This window comes from Gekko japonicus, unplaced genomic scaffold (genome assembly GCF_001447785.1).
Source record: "Gekko japonicus isolate JY-2015 unplaced genomic scaffold, Gekko_japonicus_V1.1 scaffold1643, whole genome shotgun sequence".
NCBI classification, from domain to species: domain Eukaryota; kingdom Metazoa; phylum Chordata; class Lepidosauria; order Squamata; family Gekkonidae; genus Gekko; species Gekko japonicus.
The window spans coordinates 326,344-349,107 of NW_015169827.1; the positions used below are offsets into that span (position 1 = coordinate 326,344).

At 41.6% G+C, this 22,764-nt stretch overlaps 1 protein-coding gene across 1 annotated transcript in view; it reads right to left on the reverse strand.

The window, feature by feature from the left end:
* The window catches only part of PRKCD (protein kinase C, delta), a 110,653-nt gene that overhangs the window by 17,208 nt on the left and 70,681 nt on the right, over positions 1 to 22,764 (reverse strand). The window contains exons 3-7 of the mRNA XM_015417252.1: positions 19,703 to 19,902; positions 16,896 to 16,956; positions 3,629 to 3,785; positions 2,016 to 2,047; positions 1,474 to 1,559 (exon numbers count right to left, since the gene is read on the reverse strand). Of these exons, the coding sequence (XP_015272738.1) occupies positions 1,474 to 1,559; positions 2,016 to 2,047; positions 3,629 to 3,785; positions 16,896 to 16,956; positions 19,703 to 19,902 (536 nt within the window). The remainder of the gene's footprint in view (positions 1 to 1,473; positions 1,560 to 2,015; positions 2,048 to 3,628; positions 3,786 to 16,895; positions 16,957 to 19,702; positions 19,903 to 22,764) is intronic.

The window sequence follows — 22,764 nt, forward strand, 5'->3', positions numbered from 1 at the left end:
CTACTGTTGAAAACAGCCTGTTAGACAGCCGGTGCCCATCTTATCTCCTTCCCCTGATCCTTTAGGTTCTTCTTATGTGATGTGTAGCTCCTCAGCCTTTGGAACAAAAAAGCTCTGCTATCCCTGAGATTCTTACTAAACCTTGTCCTACCACATGTAAATGTAGGCAGGCCAGAAAGCACATCTATAGTGCATCATTTAGCTCTGTCAGGATGGGGGAACTTACCCGGATTGCATAGGGTTTTTGTTGTTGTTGTTCAGTCGCACAGTCGAGTCCGACTCTTCGCGACCCCATGGACCAGATCACGCTAGGCCCTCCTGTCTTCCGCCATCCTCTGAAGTTTGCTCAATTTCATGTTCGTTGCATCTATGACACTGTCTAACCATCTCATCCTTTGCCGTCCCCGTCTTCTTTGACCTTCAATCTTTCCCAGCATCAGGGTCTTCTCCAGTGAGTGCTCCCTTCTCATTTGGTGGCCAAAGTATTTGAGCTTCAGTTTCATTATCTGGCCTTCCAGGGAACAGTCAGGGTTGATTTCTTTTAGGATTGACTGATTTGATCTTCTTGCGGTCCAAGGGACTCTCAAGAGTCTTCTCCAGCACCATAGTTCAAAAGAATCTATTCTTTGGTGCTCGGCCTTCCTTATAGTCCAACTCTCGCAGCCATACATGACTACTGGGAATACCATTGCTTTGACCATGCGGACTTTTGTTGGCAGGGTGATGTCTCTACTTTTTATCATGCTGTTTAGATTCGTCATCGCTTTCCTCCCAAGGAGCAGGCGTCTTTTAATTTCATGGCTGCTGTCACAGTCTGCTGAGAGTTTATTTGCTCTCAAAGCTCTGCAGCTTCCTGAGCTGTATTTTGCATGCCAATAGCTCAGGAAGCCTGTCACTCCAAAGAGCCTTAAAAAACAAAACCAGCTTTTGGGGGGCTTTTATACAACTCTCTCTGAACTTAGAAAGCTGTTTACAAGTTGTTTGACAAAAGATGTTTGATCCCTCAACCAGCATTTAGATTCTGACAAGGAAACCAAAACTCCTGGAACATGCTACCGATCTCCGTTTTCTTGCCCCTTGGTCCTTTCATACAACATCCACAAGAAATAAAGATGATCCAAAATACCTGGATTCTTAGAAACAATATTATTATATATATATGTATATTTGGTTTTATTTATTATATTATTATAATTTGGTTTTATTAAGCACATTTTTATCCTGCCCTTCCTCCTAGGAACACAGGGAGGTTGGTCTCCCCTCCTCCATTGTGTTCTTAGAACAATTTTATAAATTAGATTAGTCTAAAAGTTTATGACTGGCCTAAAGTCACCCAGCAAGCTTAATGACAAAATGGGAATTTGAACAGGGGTCTCCCAGATCCTACTCGAACGCACTCATTCTCAACTAGATTGGATGCCATACAAATATATAGAACTTCATATAAACATATAACCAATATATAAAACTTACCATTGTATCTCTGCTGTTTGCTGCAGTACCAGTACACCTTCCAATAATTTTATCAATGCATTTTTTGTGAATAGCAGCATTGCATTCTGCATAAACAACAAACAACAATACAACACTTAAGGTTTTTGGGGTTTTTTGGAAGGGCAGAAGAAGTCTAATACGTTTTGTTATCAAAAAATTGAAAAAAAATCCCACTTTTAAGTGAATATTGCAGTTTCAAATACCATTTTCCCCTCATTTTAATTAAATATTTGTATTGTTTTTGCTTATTTCAAAGATATGAGTGCTTTAAAACCTTTTACTATAATTAGTTTAACCTTCAACTGGGGTACATATCACAATATATGTTCATTTTAAGTGCCATAAGACTGCTGTTTCAGTGCAACAGATTAATAAACTCTTAGCGTAGAAAATGACAGCTATCACTTATCCTGTAAACTCTTATTATTTGCTGTTTTAATGACAAAACAATGGACCTCATATGCTAAAGTTGCTCATAGATTATTACCATCTGAAAACAAAAGGTGATAAAATCAACTTACGTCTACATTTGTATCCCTGCTTGTTGAGCCCCCTGTAAGACAGGTAAGTGGGGAAAGGTCACAAACAGAACATAAAACAAGATCTTCAGAATTCCAAAAGATACCAATCAATCAGCCAAGGATCTTATTTATAATGCATTTCTAAAACAACATCTATATCTTTCTTCCACCAGTAAAACAGCTCTAACCATTTTGGTTGACATCAATGGGCACCTACAGAACATTGATTTTTCCAATGTTTCTTTCCACTCCTGCAGTCCTTCTGATATGGAAAGATCATTCCTAAGGTAATGGGGTTTGCATGGAGGAAAAGTTGTGCAGATAGGGAGGGGACAACAATTGTGTAGATTGGGAGAGGGCTGCAGTGAGGAGAGCAAAAGAGTCAATCACCGTCTTTTCTTTCTTCTGTCAGGTGTACTGCACCAATACAAGATAGGAAGAGGGTGGTTATGCACCCTTTCCCACTACACTAACCCAAACCACACAGCTATTCTTCCGCATGGTCCCATGACTCCATGAATGATATTTCTAGGATCTGGAATGCACTGCAGGAGTAGAGTGGAATACAGGAAAATTCTGTATACTTTTCATGATGCATCATAAGATACAAGTCAAACAAGAGCAGTAATCTCAAAGCATGGAGACCAAAGCATGAAGAACAAACTGCAGCTGGTTCCAGATAATAAATGAAGCTGATGATGGATCCTGCATCTAGAGAATTAATATCAGCAGCCTCAGTGCTCCTGCATCTGGAGTTATAAGCTGCAGAACTTTTTATTACTTAGATTCAGTTACTCAACTATGCTCTTTCCTGAGACAGGATCTGACCACAGTCATTCATGGCTTTGTAACCGAACAATGGGAAATCTAGTCTAAGTTCTTTCCTGAAAACTGCTTGTAAGCTTTTGTTGATGCATCACTATCCAAGTGTGTAGGTATTTCCTAGCTGCCATGAGCTCCAGGATTTGATTGTTAATAACTTTGGATCATTTCCTTTTTCTTCCTTCTTTAAAGTTTAACGATCGTTCATGTTATTTCTTGATGTTGTGCAATCAGGTTATGTAATTTGTAATAAATGCCCAATAAAGTTTTTGGTTGGATTTGCTTTTGTTGATGCAAAATATTACATGTCTCTTGACTGTAGCTGGAATTTGGAAACATATAAAATCAATTCTGCAGTATCTGCACTAACAGATTGATGGCCTTGATGAAAGATCTTATTTTCAACTTTACCCAAATTGCCTTTATCTAATGTATCTAAAAATGCCCCCCTCCCTTACAGGGAGCTATAAATATCCTCTATCAAGTTATTTTAAAGACTTGAAATCAGATGCAACCTGGGGAATCCATGAACAGGATCTGCAGCTGCAATGTGTTTGTGCTGTGATTGTTATCAGGACCACATACTGAGAAAGGATGCTCCAGAGTATCACATAAAGCAGAATATGCTGTACCTTGCTCCTATCCAAACTGCTACATAAAAAGGCATAATTACTGATATGTTTTCTAACACCCTTCCCTGACATCTAGACTGCTAAAAAGATTTCACAGATTCATAACTACGTTACAGTTACATGTTTTTATAAAGACTCCATGACAGTAGTTGTCCTCACCAGACAAAGTCTTTACACACAGAACAAAATGTAGGCTGCCCAAAGAAGGTAGCAATAAATTCATGGTTTTTGATGTAGTGGATTTTGGCCTGTTTGATTGCTCCTCTTCTGTTCATTGTCACAGTTCCCTCCTCTTCCCTCATTGACTGCTTGCAATCTAGCAAATAAAAAAGTACAACAAAAGTGAAATTGTTAAAGAAACACTTTCATATTATAGCATCTGTTGTCCATATTACCAATCAAATGGAAGATGATTATCCTTAACAATAAAATATCATGTGGGCATGAATAATCATTTGTCTGTTCCTCTTTTTTCATCTTTCTTGGACTGTTTTACACTAGTGCAGTTCTCCAGGACTGGGATACGCCCAGCAAAAAAAAATTACAACTTCATTTGACATCATCTGGTAGTTCCATGCCTGGCATCTGCTAGACCCTGGTCCTTTCAGTAGTGGTTCCCACCTTGTCAAACGAGCTCCCTGAGATGGTGAGGGGGGCATGTTATCTCTGGACCCCTCTTAAGACACCACAAACCATAGGGAAAGGCCATGAAAAGACACCCTCCCCACACACACCACAGGCCCAGGGAGAAGCAGCCTTGATCAGACTCAGTCTGACAAGCAACTAAATTGCCAGCTAAATCTGGTTGATATGCGAAGTGAGGTTTTCAGATACCCTTTGCAAGAAGCAGAACAACGTTTGAGTCCAGTGGCACCTTTAAGACCAACAAAGCTTTTTTCAAGATATAAACTTTTGTGGGTGGAAATTACAAGGGAGTCGTTACCGGCTAAATATCAGGAGAAACTTCCTAACTGTAAGAGTGGTTGAGCAGTGGAACAGTCTGCCTCGGGAGGTGGTGGATGCTCCTTCGCTGGACGTTTTCAAGCGGAGGCTGGATGACCATCTTTCAGGTATGTTGTAGGTATGTAGGGCTATCTTTCGGCTATGCTCCTGCAGAGTGCAGGGGGCTGGACTAGATTGACCTGCAAGGTCCCTTCCAACTCTAACATTCTATGATTCTATGTGCGCACACACTTTTTGAGATACCTGAAGAAGTGTGTGTGTACATGAAAGCTCATATCTTGAACAAAACTTTGTTCTGCTGCTTCAGACCAACATGGCTACCCACATGAATCTACCTTTGCAAGAAGGTTCATCCTGAAGGCAGCATCCTGACTAGTTAAGATCTTTTGAGATTCTGCCTACATAAAGTATGGTCAATGTTTGTAACAACAAAATAAAAATATTACAGCATACTTTAAGGGATTTTTTTTAAAACAATGACTTACACATCAAAGGGAGAAAATTAGACTCCTTCCCAGTTTAATTGTATGGGCAAAGTACATCTCCTGTACCTTAACTATTGTGTTTTGATTATCTCCTGTCAGTTAGCTTTTGCCCCCAAACAAATACTAGTAAGAGTAATAACTTTCTTTGAAGCTCAAGATTAGCAGACTTTGATCTGACTCCAACACAGGACTCCTCCAAAACAGGGAGAATTTAGGTATATGACGATTGGGTTTGGAGCCATACAACAGGTTCAGTTTCTCTACCAGACTGACCTCTACTTCCCACTTCAGCACATGGACAATAGGATCAGGCAAAGTATCCCTATCCTCTCCCTCCCACTTCTTTACCATCACATCCAGCTCAAGAGCTTTCTGCTAGGTCTCTGCAAATATCATCCTGCATCATCATCGCAAGGGGAGGCCATGATAGAGTTGGAGATCCCAGTAATCGAGGGATGTGGGAAGTATGGTGGTGGAGCTAGGTATTATACTGGAAGGAGACTGAGATATGGTTATGCTCAGGTTCCTTCCAACCTTAGCCCAATCCTGAGACATACTGGTAGTGGGGATAGGAAGATGTACTCTTCTCCAACACTGATGCTGTGCAGTGCCAGATCCATGAACAATAAGACTATGATCCTGCAAGACTATCTTGCAGCACAAAAAGTGGACCTGGCTTGCATGACCGAGACATTGGTGCAGGAGGTTGAGACAGTCACCTTGAAACAACTGGCCTCTCCAGGGTTCTCGGTCCTCCATAAGTTCTGGACTAAAGGGTGGAGTGGCGGCAATACTTATCCAAGAGGCTTTCTCCTTCAGGCAACTTCCCGCACCCAAAATCAGTGTTATTGATCGCGTAGGTCTGGCGTGGGATGCAGAAGAGAGTTTGGCCATCTGGCTGGGGCACCGACTGCCTAACACACCAGCAGATACCCTGCCAGGCCTGCTGGAGATGGCGTTGGGCTGGTTTTTAGAGTTTCCCAGACTTTTAGTTCTGGGGGACCTTAACATCCATACTCATGACATCTCCTCTTCACAGGTGATGGACCTAGTATTTTCCATGGCGGCATTGGGACTTTCCCAGTTTGTATTGGCTCCCACGCATCAAGCAAGTCCACGTTGGGCTTGATTTTTGGCATGGGGATAAACATGGATCTGGATGCCATTGAGGCAGTGCCCTGGTCAGATCACTTCGCCTTGAAGGCTCAACTGGGTATTCCAACTCTTCTTTGTTTAGGTAGCCAGCTGATTTATGCTCAACTGTGGAGATTAATGGATCCAATTGGTTTCCAGAATGCTCTGCAGGATCCGATGCCCCCTGGTGATTCATTGGATGAGCTAGTAGAGGATTAGCAGTGCCAACCTTCTGAAGCCATCAATGAAATTGCTCCCCGACACCCTCTTCGCTCCCACTCCAAACTAGGCCCTTTGGTATACCATGGAGCTATGGAAGACGAAACAGGAGCTAAGATAGCTAGAGCGTGTGTGGTGGCGTACTCATGATGGAGCAGCAAGAACATCTTATAGGTCATTTATTAAAGCCTATGAGATGACAGCAAAAGCTGCAAAGAAGGAATTCTATGCATCTTCCATTGCATCTGCAAGCTCACACCCAGCTCAATTGTTTAGAATAATTAGAGCACTAACTTCCCTCTCACAGGGTAACCAAAAACATAGTAGATCAGCTATTAGCTGTGAAGTTTTTGGGAACTATTTTGCAGATAAAATCTTGTTGCTCTGCCAAAACTTGCCAGCCACGATTGATAGTAAGCAAACTGGAGACCCCTGGGCTGTCTTTGGGTCCTATACTGAACCGTTTCAGTCGGCTATCCTAGGATGAGGTCGACAGGATCCTGGATGATGTGAAATCCACCACTTGCCCCCTTGACCTGTGCCTGTCATGGCTGGTGAAGGCCGATGCGTAGGCTACTGAATAGAGTTTACTGAATTTCTTCAGCTTTTCCTCTGGCTTTTTGATATTGCTGACTTCCTTTCCCTCCCCCAGCCGCTGGCTGGGAGGGGAAGGCTTTTAAAGCTAACAGTTGACCAGCAGAGGGGAGTGAAACTGAGAACTTGTTAGTTTCACTCCCCTGTACCAGCCAGATGTTAGATTTAAATGCCTTCCTCCGGCCCTCCGGCAGCTGGGGGAGAGAGAGGGGGAAGGCATTTAAACATGACTTCTCTCTGTCCCTTCTTAAGTTGCCCCACCATGGCAGGGTAGCTTGGGGAGGGAAGGGAAAGCTATAAGGCATGTTTACATGCCTTCACTTCCCTCCCCAACCTGGTCCACTGCAGTGGGTGGCTGGGGAGGCATTTAAATATGCCTCACTTGCTGCACCCTGCTCTGGCCTGGTATATTATCTCATCAGAGATTATCAGTGGTGATTTGCCCACTTCCCAGTTAGTTTATCATGGGCACACCTTTGTGTAGATCCTATAGGAGCACTGCAAACCTATGCCAGATTGCCATCTTGTATGCTGTAATTGCATGTTGTATCATTTATTTGTTTGCTTGTAGAGCTTGGTTGGAAGAATGTTTTAACTGTTTTAATGGTTTTATCAACTTGTAATTCACCCTGAGCCCTGCACTGCAAATAAAGTAAATAAATAAATCATTGTGCTCCAGCTTCCCATTCTCTCTCCTTCAACCTCACCACAAAAGCTCCATATCTCTTCCCCCTCCAGGCATTTATGTGACTCAGCAAATTTCCCTCACTCAGATTCCTGTTCTCTGTAAAATCCATAAACCCCCTGGCATTTTGTAGCCCCCATCAACTGCCAGCTATTATCTGTCTCATACCCCAGCAGCTCCTTTCTCTTGTCCCTACCAGTACCTAGGTACACTCACATCTTAGGGGAAGGTGGAGCAGTGCTAAAAAATAAGGGACTAATCACACCAAGATTGAGATTGTCACTATTGCATTTATGAACTGACATTGATTAACAGGACTTTATTTTTCCACTTTGATCTAGCCACTTAATCATCAGCATTCATTAGAAATGTCTTTCTTTGCAACCCCTTTGGGGAAGGAGGGGCAGATCAAGCCAGTATGCACAGAGGCCTAAAACCATCCCTAGAACTCCTGTAAGGCATACTTGTGAGGATGCCTGCATGACTTCCTCAGGTTTTCAGTGACAGGTACCATTCTTAGATATCTTCAGGAGGTGCTATAAGGCTATTTACTTTGCTGGGGCTTTTAATGGGGTTTAAGCAACAGGCATTTTCTTGGTAAGAAGGATTAATGCATTGTGTAATTTTTATTTTGTGACATGAAATTCCTTTGAACCACAAGGGAGGGAGTAAGAAACATCTTGACAGAACTCACTGATAATATGAAAATCTGCCCCCACGGAATCCTCCCTCAGAGGCCAGAACCGCTTAAGGGGCCTGCCCCCCCACCTTTGGTGGCAGAAACCAAGGCTTTAGCTGACAATACTGCTGTGGTTGCTTAGCAATGACCACAGACAGCATTTGTTTTTTAAAGCAACAGGTGCTGTTTTTATTATTTGGGTGTGTGTGTTAACCCCAGTATATTTTAGATGTCAGATTTTTCTGCAATCCTGAGGCTTTTCTCTGTTTTGCAGAAAGATCTGTCTTGTCAGTTCAATGCTTTGATCTCTGGATTTAAGTATCCCCAGATACCTGCTGGGTCCTAGGAATTTTTCTAAATAAGGAAAGAGAGGAGAAGTATTGAGGTGAATACTTCCCTGAGCTGGGGTTTAGGCACAGTCTAAATTACATCACTCTGAACTGACAACCTCTTAGGATTTGTTCCTTTTTAAGGCAATCAAATACTTTGTACTAAACATACTCTGATTAATTACTGAAACAATGACAAGATAAAAGGGAAGAGTTCTTAAAAGCAAAACATGACTCTTCAGGTTGCTATTATCTCCAGAGAACAGGATGGGACTGGGCGTGGGGGAGTAGGCCCAATCCTTCGCTCTCTTTGGTTGCTTTCAGGCTACTCTGGAGATAGCTCAAAAGCAAATGAAAGAGGATCTTCTCTTGCCTTTTTTTGGGGTAGGACAATATAAAAGTCTCTACTTCTGTGTTTTATAGCATTCAACAATTAGTGCTATAAAGTGATACTCAAAGTTGAAATCAGATTACAGGTACAGAATACTTAGAAAAAACATCTGCTGGTACCAAGTAATGAAAAGTTCTGATTTCTGCTGGCTAGAAAGGTGAATTAATCTTTAAGGCCTTGTCCTGCTGGATAACTACTCCATCCCACTGGCTTAACAGAAGTACTTGTAGATACCATTTTACTACAATGTGCATGCAGAAGACTGAACCACAAACTCAGCCATAAGACAAAGTTTCTATTGGGGAGTGTGTAGGTGGGACAATTTGTTATTCTGCAATGCAGTTTTCCTCTTCAGGTGGCAGTGTGAGCAGTTCTTTCCTGCTCTGTCTGTCTGTCTCTCGCTCTCTCTGTCACACACACGATTTGAAGAAGCCAGGCAAATTCCATTTACATTTACTCAGAACTATGTCCACTGGCTTCAACAGGATTAACCTCAAAGACAGAGTACATATGACTGGAGATTTAAATAAGCCACTTTTTCAAGGAGACTACAACGGGGAATCTCATTTTGAAACACTGCTTTAGTCTGGTGCCTCGTTTCAGCCACACTTTCCATTTCAATTCACCAAGTGTCTGTGGTTAGATAAAAGACTTTGAGATTTTGAACAAAAACAGCTTATTCCCCATGCAGGAGAAATGTCATCATCATACTTTCTGTAGAGCAAAACGGGGGAAGTGCTATGTGAACAAGCATGACAATGCTGCTTCCGGTAGTATAAATTCAAACTGAAGTTATTCCAGGCGGATGGGGGAAGATCTGAATGTACTCCGTAAACTAAAGATAATAATATGCTTAATTTTAAACAAATACTTGTATTGGAAGACTTTGGACAGGGTGAGGGAGTGAAATAGATCTAAACAGCCAATCAAGACATAGATTGTACTGGCGTCTCTCTTCTTCTCCTCTATTAGATCCCCTCACCACTTCTCTACTTACTTCCTATTCCCATACACACTACATTTCTTTAATTCAGCTCATGACTAATTTGATGTTATTGCATAATGTGTCCCCTGAGCAATGGGGGGGGGGCAATGAATGAAATGGGGTGGTGCTTCAAAAGAAAAGGGGAATCCCCTTCCAGATTCTTTTAAGATTCTCATTTTCTCTTGTTGATCATGTGCCCTAGCCTTACATTAAATGAGCAATAATATTTCCCACAAGTTCCCTTCCTTATTAGTTCTGTGTAAAAAACAACAACAACTGCAACTCAAAAATAATAATAAAACACTAGATCTGGTTTCTGGAGCAAGATACAGATCAGCATGGAAAGTTAATCTAATGTTTGTCTTTAAACTGAAATATAGGGTGTGATCCTAAGAAATACATGTTCTTCTAAAATCTAGAAGGGATGCATTTTGAATCAGCACAACAGATCAAGCACACATTGTTAGGGTGATGATGGTTGAAGCAACATCACAGAGAACAATATGCAGCACCACATGGTAAAAATGATGCATTGGAGTCTATAACAAAGAAAGGAAGCCACTACACTGAATCTCTGTGAGAAAGGTGGACTCTGAATGAAGTGAGTATATGAAAAATTTTCACATGGTTCACAGCATTTGAAACTAGAAGTTCCAGCCAATTATACAATGTCAGTGAATTATATTTGCTCTTAAAATAATACAGTATTTCAAAATAAATTGTCAGAATTATAAAGGAAGTAATGATTCCAGTTTCAAAGAAAACATTCAAGCAAGTGTTAGAAAGCAGGTGCAGTATTGCAACACTTAACTACATACAGACTAGAGAAATTCAGAGTACTGATAAAAATGGATTCCAACTTCTTCCATCCAATTAATCACAGGTGTATCTTTTAATACTACAGATAACAAGAAAATTTATCTTAAGATAAAGATATGTGGTTTACTGATAAAGTGCATGTTTTGTATGCAGAAAGACAGAGGTTTAATCTGCAGAACCTCCGGTTAAAGGATTTCAGATAGCTGGTGTGGTGAAAGTCCTTTCTCTGCCTGAGGCTCTGGACAGTCACTTCCAGTCAGAACAGACAATGCTGAAATAAATGGACAAATGGTCTCACTTGATAGAAGACAAGCATAAGTTTCAACTGCAACTATCTCTTAACAACACAGATGATCACTTCCCCATTTAATAAAGCATGTGTGTCTCTAATCGGTGATGTGTGTGACAAAACAAGTCCACAGAAAAGGCAGGCATGGTTTTCTACATACAAGGCAGACCTTCATGATATACAGAAAGTGGTTTTTTTAAAAAAACACACACCATAAAACCTGAAGTAGTAGAAAGAAACATTTATACACTGCTTTGAAATAGCAGCTTAATAGTCTGAGGCGGAGAGTTACTAATAAGAAGCTTGGTGCTTGCTTTCCTTGGGCTTGGTATTTAAGAGGGAAGTAGTGTCAACTTTCTCTCAAGAATCCCCCTTTGCAGTTTTAAAGGATAATAAGGAAGAAACTGGTCTTAGACAACATGTTCCCAATTGCTCAACTAGGAAAGCTGCTGCACCCCCCCCCCTTTATTGAACAGCTGGCTTGCAATGACTGTGACCACAGTCAGCTCCATGGAAACTGCACTGGAAAGCACAGTTGTCTAGTGGATCTGTGGGCTTCTGGACAGGAATTCAATGTATACCCATGACAAGTGATACGCACAGCATATTTCCATGTGCACATCTCCTTTGCTGGCTCAGCATGAACAAGACTGGTTGAGGGATTGTGCTGCCTCTTCTATGTCATTTGTTTTGTGCAGAATGGTAGAACCAAATGGTAGTTTCCTTTGCACAGTCATGCTTAATACACATGTATTTCATAGCACCCCCAAGAGAGTGTGAGAGTGACTAGCACTGTATTTTGTAACTCATGTATTTCATAGCACCCAAGAGAGTGTGAGAGTGACTAGCACTGATATATTTCCGTTACAGATGTTTGCAATCCACGAAAAGACTACCAAGTCTCACACAAATGTCTTGCAAAGGTCTTGTTGAAGTGAATTGGAGTTAATAAAGACTCGTAGGCAGGGGGTCATCAGACTAGAACAAGACACATTGTTAGTTATTACTGTCAGAGCAATTATTTTCTGTCAGTTCAATTTAAATTTGCAGTGTTTATTAATTTAGCATGCACATAATCTATAAATCAATTAGACAGAACTAGGCAACAACTTTTCAGATATCCCTTTAAAATAAATTGTGCACATCTATCCACTAAACACTATTCATATAATAAAGCCCAAAACAAAAATCCTAGCCCCCATTTCTCCCCCATCCCCATAAAAAATTAATGTCCTGATTTCATAAGAATTTGCACCCTACTGAAACTACTAATTTTTCAAGTAAGAGAGTCACAAACCCCTTCTTCTTGAAGATGAAATCAGAAGCATGATAATTCAATGTGTGCAGAAACAGAAAACTATTCCAGCTGCTTCCCAAGCTGCTTAATGCAGAAATGGAGAAGCTCAGTGCTAAAGTAAACCATCTACTGTGGTGCTACGTTCTGTGACTGGATAAGGTCAATAATTTCATTTAAATAAACAAAGACATCTGTAACTAGATCTGCTTTCCATAACCATAATTTTAAATAATAAAAAGTAAGACCAGTTTTGGTGGTCACCAATTCTAACATGCACTAACAGTGACAAAATAGTACCTTATTTCTTCTCTTCAACATCAAAAATGAAGAGGAGCCTTTTCTCTTTGTTTTAAAAATATCACAAAGTAAAGAAATTTTAGGGCAGGTCATTTTAGAGTCTTCAGTTTTTAAGTCTAAAGTCGCAGTAAAGGAAAAGGTTCCCTTGCTCGAAAGCCAGTCGAATCCGACTCTAGGGTTGCGGTGCTCATCTCCGTTTCAAAGCCGAAGAGCCAGCACTGTCTGAAGACATTTCCGTGGTCATGTGGCCAGCATGACTAAACACCAAGGCGCACGGAACGCTGTTACCTTCCCACTGAAGTGGTACCTATTTATCTACTTGCAATTTCTTGCTTTCGAACTGCTAGGTTGGCAGGAGCTGGAACTAGAGACAGGAGCTCACTCAGTCATGCGGCACACTTGGGTCTCGAACTGCTGAACTACCGACCTTCCACAGCCTGCAGTTCAGCGTCTTAACCACTTGAGCCACTGCAGCTATATAAAGGATTTGCACTGGGTATAGTAACAGGCAAGAGATGGTATATCTAACGCTGATGACAAGTTGATGACAGATCCTGTATCAGAGATATCATGAGCATCGCTTTGTCAGAATTCTATTAATAGTTTTAGACTATCTCATTTGTGGATATTACGGAGAGCAAGTTTGGCATAGTGGTTAGGAGTGTGCACTCTAACCTGAGAGAACTAGGTTTGATTCCCCACTCCTCCACATACAGCTGCTGGTATGACCGTGGGTCAGTTAGAAGTTATTTCAGAACTGTTCTCTCAAGGGCAGTTCTTGAGAGAGGTCTCTCAGTCCCACCCACCTCACAGGCTGTCTGTTGTGGGGAGGGGAAGGGAAAGGAGATTGTAAGCTGCTCCTTCGGGTAATGAAGAGTGGGGCTGTCACGGCTCAGGTGGGGTGTTACCTGATGCTGCCACCACGCTGGATTTGGATCCCTTGAGAAGGCCCAGAGCACCCTCCCAAGACCTTCAGACCTCCCTTTTGGTCGAATAATAGGTGTGAGGACCTGGCAGAGTGAACAATGAAAATAGCTTATTTTATAGGAGGTCAAACAAACAAGGTGCTGAATAATAACAGTAAGTGGGTGAAAAGAAATCAAATGCCCTTTCGCGTCTAAATATACTGTCCCTAGCTCACTATCTGCAGTGACCTTAGACTACTCATCCTTCCCTTAGGATGAGGGTCTCTTCCCTGCAGCAGCCTTCCTTCTGGCTCTGCCCTCTGGGAAAAAGAACAGCTTTTCCTTCTGCACCAGATTTTTTATTCCAAGCCCTCCTCTTTTCCTGTTGGTCAATTTTGGCTCCAAAACCTCTCAGGGGCTTCTGGGAGTTGTAGGCCCAGCCTCACCTACTGCTAGGAAGGCTCCCTGGGTCAAGTAGGCCTCTGGTGGCACAGCCCAGATCATGACAGGGGTATAAATCCAAAGTTGGATCCCTGACCTCTGACACTAGTAAAAGTGTGCTGGGAGAAAGTAGTATTACCCTTACAAGAAATAGGAACTTGTTTGGATAAGCTATTTTCCCCTGTGACCTCAAAAGGAGACCCTAATTAAGTTGGAGTTGAAAAGATTTCTTTGGCCAGAAACAATCAATGCTGTTTCTAATCTCACTTTTGTGGGTAAAATGGCTGAGTGATTGGTGGCAACTTTCAGCATACCTGGATGACAAATTAAACCTAGCTCGTAAATTTGCACTCCGCTGATCAGCCAGGCTGATCCACGGTACCATAGCCAGAGGCATACAACAACAAATCACCTCTGAACATCTATTGCCTTGAAAACCCTATGGGGTTGCCACGAGTCAGCTGTGACTTGATGGCAAAAAAAAAGTTTTTGGTTCAGAAGTATCTTTTAGAACTCATTAAGCGATGTTTTAAAGAAAATTACCATACCATTCCCAAGTAAAATTTAAGAAACTATCAACTATATTTTTCTTATTCCAATGTATGCCAACTTCTGATACTTCACTGAAATCACTGAGATTGATTTTCATCAACCAAATGCAACAAATAGTAACTACTATTTACACAAATGAATCCAATGCAGAAACAAAAACACTTCCATTTTCTATCTTACTTTTTCAAACATTAAGTTTCTGCTAGCATGAATGCATCAATAATTAAAGTATCTCTTGTACACTTGTAAGGCAGTAAAAACATTACATTGTTGGCATTCATTAATTTTGATACAAAGCAAGGTCACAGTGGTTCAGTTTTAATTATTTATAGTCTACCCTACAGCAAGTGAGGATGTCTAGTAACAGATGGTAAATTGTTGAGAGAAGAGAAAATATCACTGGATAAGCAAGTGTCTCATTCTCTAACTCTAGTCTATCAACCTTGCAATTTTTATAATGAAATACACATGCTAAGTTGCTGCCAAATTCTCTCTCTCTCTCTCTCTCTCTCTCTCTCTCTCTCTCTCTCTCTCTCACACACACACACACACACACACACACACACAGAGTAATTCATCATAAAGAGCTGTTCCGCCTCCTGCAATTCATCAGGTTTTATCTTCACTTTTGCCAGTCATGCAGTAATACTAAGGTAGCTCAGTGAAGAAAGGAGAAGAGCCACAGCTCCATTGCAGAGGCACATACTTTGCATGCAGACAGTTCAAGGCTCATTTCCTGGCAACTCCAACAACAGAGTTTGAATTTTTTTTTGCCTTGGACTTAGGAGCACCACTGCTAGAGATGACAGCAATAGTGGGTAAAATGGGCCAACAGTTTGACTTAATGCAGCGCTATGTGTTTATATTGTGTAGCAACCAGTGTCATGTGAAGATTAGCAGTCAAATGCTGGCTCTGATCCAACTTGTGTATGTGATTGGATCACCCATGGGTGGATCACCCATGTGATTGGATCACCCATGGGTGATCCATGAAGACTTGCTCATTTACTTCAGTGACAAGTCTTCAGTCAGATGTGTCCAGAAATGCTGCCACAACCACTGAAGAACAGGAAAAACTCTTTAGCATTTAGGAGCAATAGATACATTATTGACTGAAATTTCACACCATAGAAAACTGAGGTACAAACGATAGTGTATTGTCAATATCTTTTGTAGATCGAGAACACACATGAAGGTGCCTTATACGGAATCAGACCATTGGTCTATCAAGGGCAGTACGGCCTACCCTGATTGTAGGAAGGGGTTTTTCATATCACCTGCTATTTGAAGCCATTAGTTGGAGGTGCCAGGGATATATGGGGACTTGCATGGAAAGCAGATGCTCTGCAACTGAGCCACGGCCTGTCCTCAGTAGTCCCTAATTCTTCTACTCTCATATTTGGGTTCCTAATTTTCTCTGAGGAGGAGACATGGGTATTATAGTATAAGTGACATTGTGCTGGAATTGTCATTCTTCAAAACTTAAAGAAGCAGCAGCAGCGTAGGTTTTTATAACCCACTTTTCTCTAAGGAGTCTCAAAGCAGCTTATACAATCAACTTCTTTTCCTCTCCCAGCAACAGGCACCTTGTGAGGTAGGTGGTGCTGAGAGAGTTCTGAGAGAACTGTGACTGTGCCAAGGTCACGTGGAGGAATGGGGATCAAACCTGGTTCTCCAGATTAGAGTCCATTGCTCTTAACCACTACACACCGCTGGTGTAAACAAGCATGAGCACAGACAAAGTTCTCAATGCATAGAAAAAACAAATGTAAACAACATGATAAGCATATTTTTGAAGATACAAACTGATTTAACAATTACATAGTGCTCAAACAATTCTGAGTGGTGACTCATCTTACCCCATTTACACTGATGGAGAGATTTTCTTTTGTGGGTTTAGGTTTTCGTGAATACGAGATAGTATGTTTTCCCCCATCTACAGTACAGTCATTTAAAACAACCGTTTTCTTGATGGTACTAATAGTGCAGTAAACAATGTTAATATAATGCTATTAGTAACACACTGTCTGAAGTTCATGTTTGTACTAGTTGAACAAGTCTCAATGTATATAAAACCCATTCCATTACACCTCGTTTCACTCAAGGCTCTAGATAGGACTGCTAATATTTCACCTGAATAAAAACTGCACTGTTCCAGACAATACTCCAGCTGCTACAATTAGGCAGTATTAATGCACATGTAGTCAATCCTATGCACATATATTGCTCTGAACATGGAAGCAGCTATGCTTTCTTCTTTAAGTCAAGGATTGCTCTAGGCTTAACGATTCTCTGTTGCACATACAAAGAATCTCCTGACCCAAGATTTATACTATCAGTATAAACCAACAAATCTCCTTACCTCCATCTTCTAGAAAGTACTGCACAGCCATCAATACCTTTCCTTGTGGTTGTAAATCAAGCTAAGAAGAAAGAAACCAAAGATTTACATCCCTGTTACATTAAAACCCTCCCATCATGTAGACAGAATTAGAATGTCTCACATGGTTGATTAGAGAGCAAGTCATAGGACACAGCAGCTTTCCTGTCCAGCCACATGGCACTTCACAGGTTTTTAAATTACCCCAAATTACACTGCTTCAATTTTTTTTTGCTGGAATCAGTATCTCCAGATTCACTGAATATGATTTTATACCCCCATTGACAAATTATAAATACTCTTTTTGCAGTTGTTTTGGAGTTTAGTTTACCTGATGTCATGGCATGTTACTGAAAGCCAAGGTGTGCATCAGTAATGAAATGCACACCAGTAACAATGTTAAGACCTGAGGTACATTGAACTATGTACCATGGACTGCAGAAGGCAGAACTAGACACGGAGTTGTTACTTTCAGCAGCCTTGTTTTTGAAAATACATTGGTCTGTCCCAAGGATGGGAAGAGCTAATAGCCTACTTAGTCTGTAAGTAACCTTCTAAGAGCAAGGTTGGCCACATCTTTGGATTCTTAAATCCAGAGACTGGAGCTGTGAAGGGGCAAGAAATATTTTCCTACAAACCTGAAAAGAGCCCCAGGTTTGCATAAAAATGTGAAATCTAAAAAAAATGGGTGGTTTAAAAAAATCTGAAGACGATAAAAGAAGCACCTGTAGCTTTAAGCAACAGATTTTCCCAGTGGCTGTTGCTAGGCAGCCACAGTATTCCAGGCTTCAGTTTTTATGAGTAAAAGTAGGAGGGGGCAGGGCCCTTTCCAGATCTATTTTGGCCTTTTACGGAGGATATTTTGGGGGCAGGTCTAGGGTTGCCTGCTCCAGGTTGGGAAATTCTTGGAGATTTTGTGATGAAGTCTGAGGAGTGCAGGGTTTGGGGAGGTAAGAGGCCTTGGCATAGCATTATGCCACAGAGTTCACCCTCCAAAGCAGCTGTTTTCTCCAGGGGAACAAACATCTGGAGTTCAGTTGTAATTCTGGGGGATCTTCAGGTCCCACTTGGAGGTTGGCAGCAACCTCTGGGTGACTTGATACCACCTAACTTACATGACTCAAGTAGGCCTGGCTGCTTGCTACTGTTCAACAACAGCTACCCTATGAAAACCAGTTTGGTGTAGCAGTTAGACCTTCAGAGTGTGGTCTGCAAGACCTAGGATCAGGACCCCATCTTGCTGTGGAAACTGACTGGGTAATTTTGGACCAGTCACCTACTTTCATCCTAGCCTACCTCATAGAATTGTTGTGTGGATAAAAGAGAAGGAGATGAGAATAATGTAAGCTGTTGGGTGGGAAGGAGATAGGGAACTAGTGTTGCCAACCTCCAGGCAAGAACTGGCGATCACCTGGAATTACAAATATTCTCCAGATGACAGAGATCAGTTCTTCTGGAGAAAAAGGCTGCTTTGGAGGGTGGAGCCTATGGCATTATACACTGCTGAGGTCGCTTCCCTCCCCAAACCTCACCCTCCCAAGGCTACACCATCAAATCTTCAAGACTTTCCCAACCTGGAGCTGGCAACTACTCCCACAAGTTTCTTGCAGGTCCTCACTTGTGACTTACTAACAGATGCAAGGGTGATGTGTATTCCTCTTTAACTGTCTTCTGTGTGTTTTGAAAAAGCATGCTGGCAAGCCTTGCCTTCCCTTTCCCATCCCAAGGACAGAATTACACATTAAACAAGCTGCTACTGAAAGCAAGGTCCTGAGAAACCCATCTTAAACACAGATAACATTGATGCAGACTCCGGAGAAATTAATTTATTTTATTTTCATATATTGATTTAATTTGATTTTTCTTCTAACCACCCCTGCGACCAGGGGTAAAAAACACTCAAGAGAAACTTATGAAAACCAGCAGTATTTACTGAACTAGGCTCCTGCAGATCTCTGCTGTGGCACTAAAAGGCCTATGATTAGAATTCCCAACACATAACATAGGCCTAAAAAGTAACTGTGACAAGACTGATCCAGATTAGGACTAAGGTGCTAGTAAGAGGATATTTAACTCTCTTCTCCCTCCATGCACCAGTTCCCTAACCAAAAGTGGCTTTTAATGGTGCTTTATACCTGGTGTGTGGGAGGGGAGAACCACTTGATGGAAACACCAATCATGGAACTCTGGGGTTTTGCACAGTTTGGCCATCAAATGCAATACATACCACTGAATACAAGGACACGTAAAAACAACTATGGACTATACTATGCCAGAGTTAGGAAATCTAGCATTTGGATCACCGTTATCCAGGTCTATGTATTGGCTTTGCCAGTAAATAAGTCCTGACACTTCACAAGCTGTTTTTTTGACATTCTCATTTCCCTTGCTTGTGTTCCTTTTGCTTTGGTGTGTGTGTGTGTGTGGGGGGGGTGTCTGTTCTGTTCCCTCTAGTGGTTGATTTGTTATTACATCTCTTTATGTCCAGCATAAAAACCTGCAGGGACACATGCTGGACATACCGTGATCTAATATCGAATTGACCACTAGAGGAAGAAGATCATGAACAGAACTGCCCCCCCCAAGCAACAGAAACACACAAGTGAGAAAAATGAGAATGTAGAAAAGCATGCTGAATAAACAGTGCTTTTTCTTTTCCATAAGAACTGTTTAGAAGCATAACCACACCTGTTAAAGCAGTTACTTGTTCCTTTCTCCATCTGTGTAAAACGGAAGAAATAACAGTTCAGAATAAAGTAATCAAACTAAGGGTTCATCATTGCACTTACCCAAAATTCAGCTTTCCCGTTGCCTTTCTTACATCTTTCAGCCAAAACAGACACACCTACGGTAACCTCAGATAATGGCTCTTCAGCAGCCTTCATAAGAACAATCTGAATAACACGCCCCTCGTAGATATGGGCATCAAAAGAAGATTTCCAATCTGGGTACATAGTAGGTTTCTTCTGAATTAAGGTCTTTCCCCTCTCTGGAAATGTCAGAAAATTATATCAGTTAAAAAATTAGCATGGCGGTATTATAGACACTGGAACATTTGTATTGAACCAAAGGCAGGAGAAAATCTCAACCATTATGAGATAATGGTGAGGTCAGAGGAAGTTTTGAAATATTTGTATAATTTATATCAGTGGGAATCCCCACTGCTACCATGGTTAAAGGCAGGGTATAAATGAAAAAGAAACTTTACCCAACACTACATCATTCTAAAGCCAGTTGTACCACTCAGAGACTAGGAATTAGTACACTTTTCCAATGGGCCAAGACCGAAGAATATGCAGTTATGTCCTTGTGAAGATGATCCTGCTACTCTTTTGTGGATAGAAAGTATCTTTGTCTTAAGTATATTCTGTTTAGTAATTTCAATAATTCCTTTTGCTTCTTGCACTATTTTCCTATATACATCTTTTCTATTTCCTTTAAACACTAGATAATAGCATTATAGCAGGACACATTCAACATGATTTAACGTGTCACTTTCTTGGCAATTCCTCTTTCAATATTTACTTTCAACATTTGTATCTCTGGCTAGGAGTTGAGCATCTCAGCTTTCTGTACTGAACTATCTACTTAATTGAATGTGTGGGGGGAAAGGAAGTAATTCATAGTTCCTATTAAGATTCCAGACAACACTGAAGACTGATGCAGGAGTGGGAAGCAGGAAAGTCCCATGACACAGTTTGTGGGTGGATGGAAAGACACCTATAATTTCATGATAACTGTATTTTTGTATATGGGAAGAATGCACAGGCTTAATTTTATATTATTACCATCCAAGTGAATGCCAATATCACCAAAATGTTCACAATGGGAGTAACTGTGTGTGTTTTTGGTGTGTGTGTGCTTGCATGCCTGGAAGTCATGATGACTTCTGGCGACTCCTACTGGGGTTTGGATGTTTCAGAGAGGTGGCTTGATTGCCTACGTCTACGTCCTGAGCCTTGGTATTCCTTGTACGTCTCCCTACCAATTACTAGCCAGGGTGGGCCCTACTTAGCTTCTGAGACCTGACAAGATCAGGCTTGTCTGGGCTATCCAGGTCAGGGCGGAGTAACTGTGTTCTTAATATCCAAACAACTTTCTGAAGTGGGAGTTTAGAGTCATGGTCATGTTGATCCAGCAGCTGTTTGCTTGATGCATGCTTCTTACTATGATGAACTGTCTAAACAGTAGTAAAGAACAGTACCTTAGTATTCCTTTATTAGGCAAGACATGCCAAAGCCAACTTTATAAATGATATATTTGACATGCTGGCTTAATTTAGCTTGCCAAATAACTTCGGATGTTCACAAACAGCCACCTGAGAATGTTCTGCATTCTGCAGGCTTCTGCTTTATCTCCTCTACTTCAGTGAAAAAAGTTTTACCTGGATTCAGAGGCCTCCCCGCTTTATTTTGAAAAAAAGCTGTTCAGCACAGATGCTCCAGGTCAGGGCGGAGTAACTGTGTTCTTAATATCCAAACAACTTTCTGAAGTGGGAGTTTAGAGTCATGGTCATGTTGATCCAGCAGCTGTTTGCTTGATGCATGCTTCTTACTATGATGAACTGTCTAAACAGTAGTAAAGAACAGTACCTTAGTATTCCTTTATTAGGCAAGACATGCCAAAGCCAACTTTATAAATGATATATTTGACATGCTGGCTTAATTTAGCTTGCCAAATAACTTCGGATGTTCACAAACAGCCACCTGAGAATGTTCTGCATTCTGCAGGCTTCTGCTTTATCTCCTCTACTTCAGTGAAAAAAGTTTTACCTGGATTCAGAGGCCTCCCCGCTTTATTTTGAAAAAAAGCTGTTCAGCACAGATGCATTCATTCATGAGAAGCTATTATTACCAGATCACTGCTCTCTGTGTTTCTCTGTATTAAGCTTCTTCTAACTTACAGTGACCCTATGAATGAATGACCTCCAAAACATCCTATCGTTAATAGCCTTGCTCATGTCTTGCACACTGAGGGGCCGTGGCTTCCTGTATTGAGTTGATCCATCTCATGTTGAGTCTTCCTCTTTTCCTGCTGCTTTCAACTTTTCCTAGCATTACTGTCTTTTCTAGTGACGCTTGTCTTCTCATTATATGACCAAAGTGCAATAGCCTCTGTTTAGCCATTTTACTTTCTATGGAGAAGAAGCTTTGTTTTCTCTGGTGGTCTACAGTATCTGTAAATGTCACCTCCAACAGCACATCTCTCTATATAATAATTCTGTTTTCCAGTGGCAAAATTCCATGCTCTCCCTCAGCCATTGGTCCGTCAGCTGCCACTCATGAGTACTTGCATGCCATTGGACGGGTGCTGGGTCTGCTCCTCTTCCCCACCCACTCCCCCTTCAGGCACTGTGCCCTGTCAGAATTACTGGCAAACGGCTTTCTCTCTTGACGAAGATGCTTTTCCTGCTTGCCTCCTGTGTGGGACTAACTTTCCCCTCAGTGGCTGTTGGTAGGTGTCACGAAATGGCAGTTACCTGTGTTTGTAAGATGGCTGTGGTTCTTTGTTTAAAATGTTCCCCCATAAGGTTTAATTGAGCTATAGTTCCAGAGAGGGGCCTGCAGGGGTATCACTCACGGAGTTGAATGCAGCTTCCTCATCTGCTGGTCTACAGTTCCCAGCTGCCCCAAGGCCAAAAAGTGCGGGAAAACAGGGACTGTCCCTAGGCAGTCTCTATCCCTGGGAGGCAGCAGAAATTCAGCCACTCCACAGTCAGCTGGACTGGGGAATGAATGGAAGTTTCCTTGCTCTCTTGGGCAAGAGAGAGAGGCTAAAGTGCAGCCAGAGGCCAGTCCAGAGGCCAGTCCTGAGCCCACAACCTCCAGAGATAGAGAGTATTCTGTGTAGG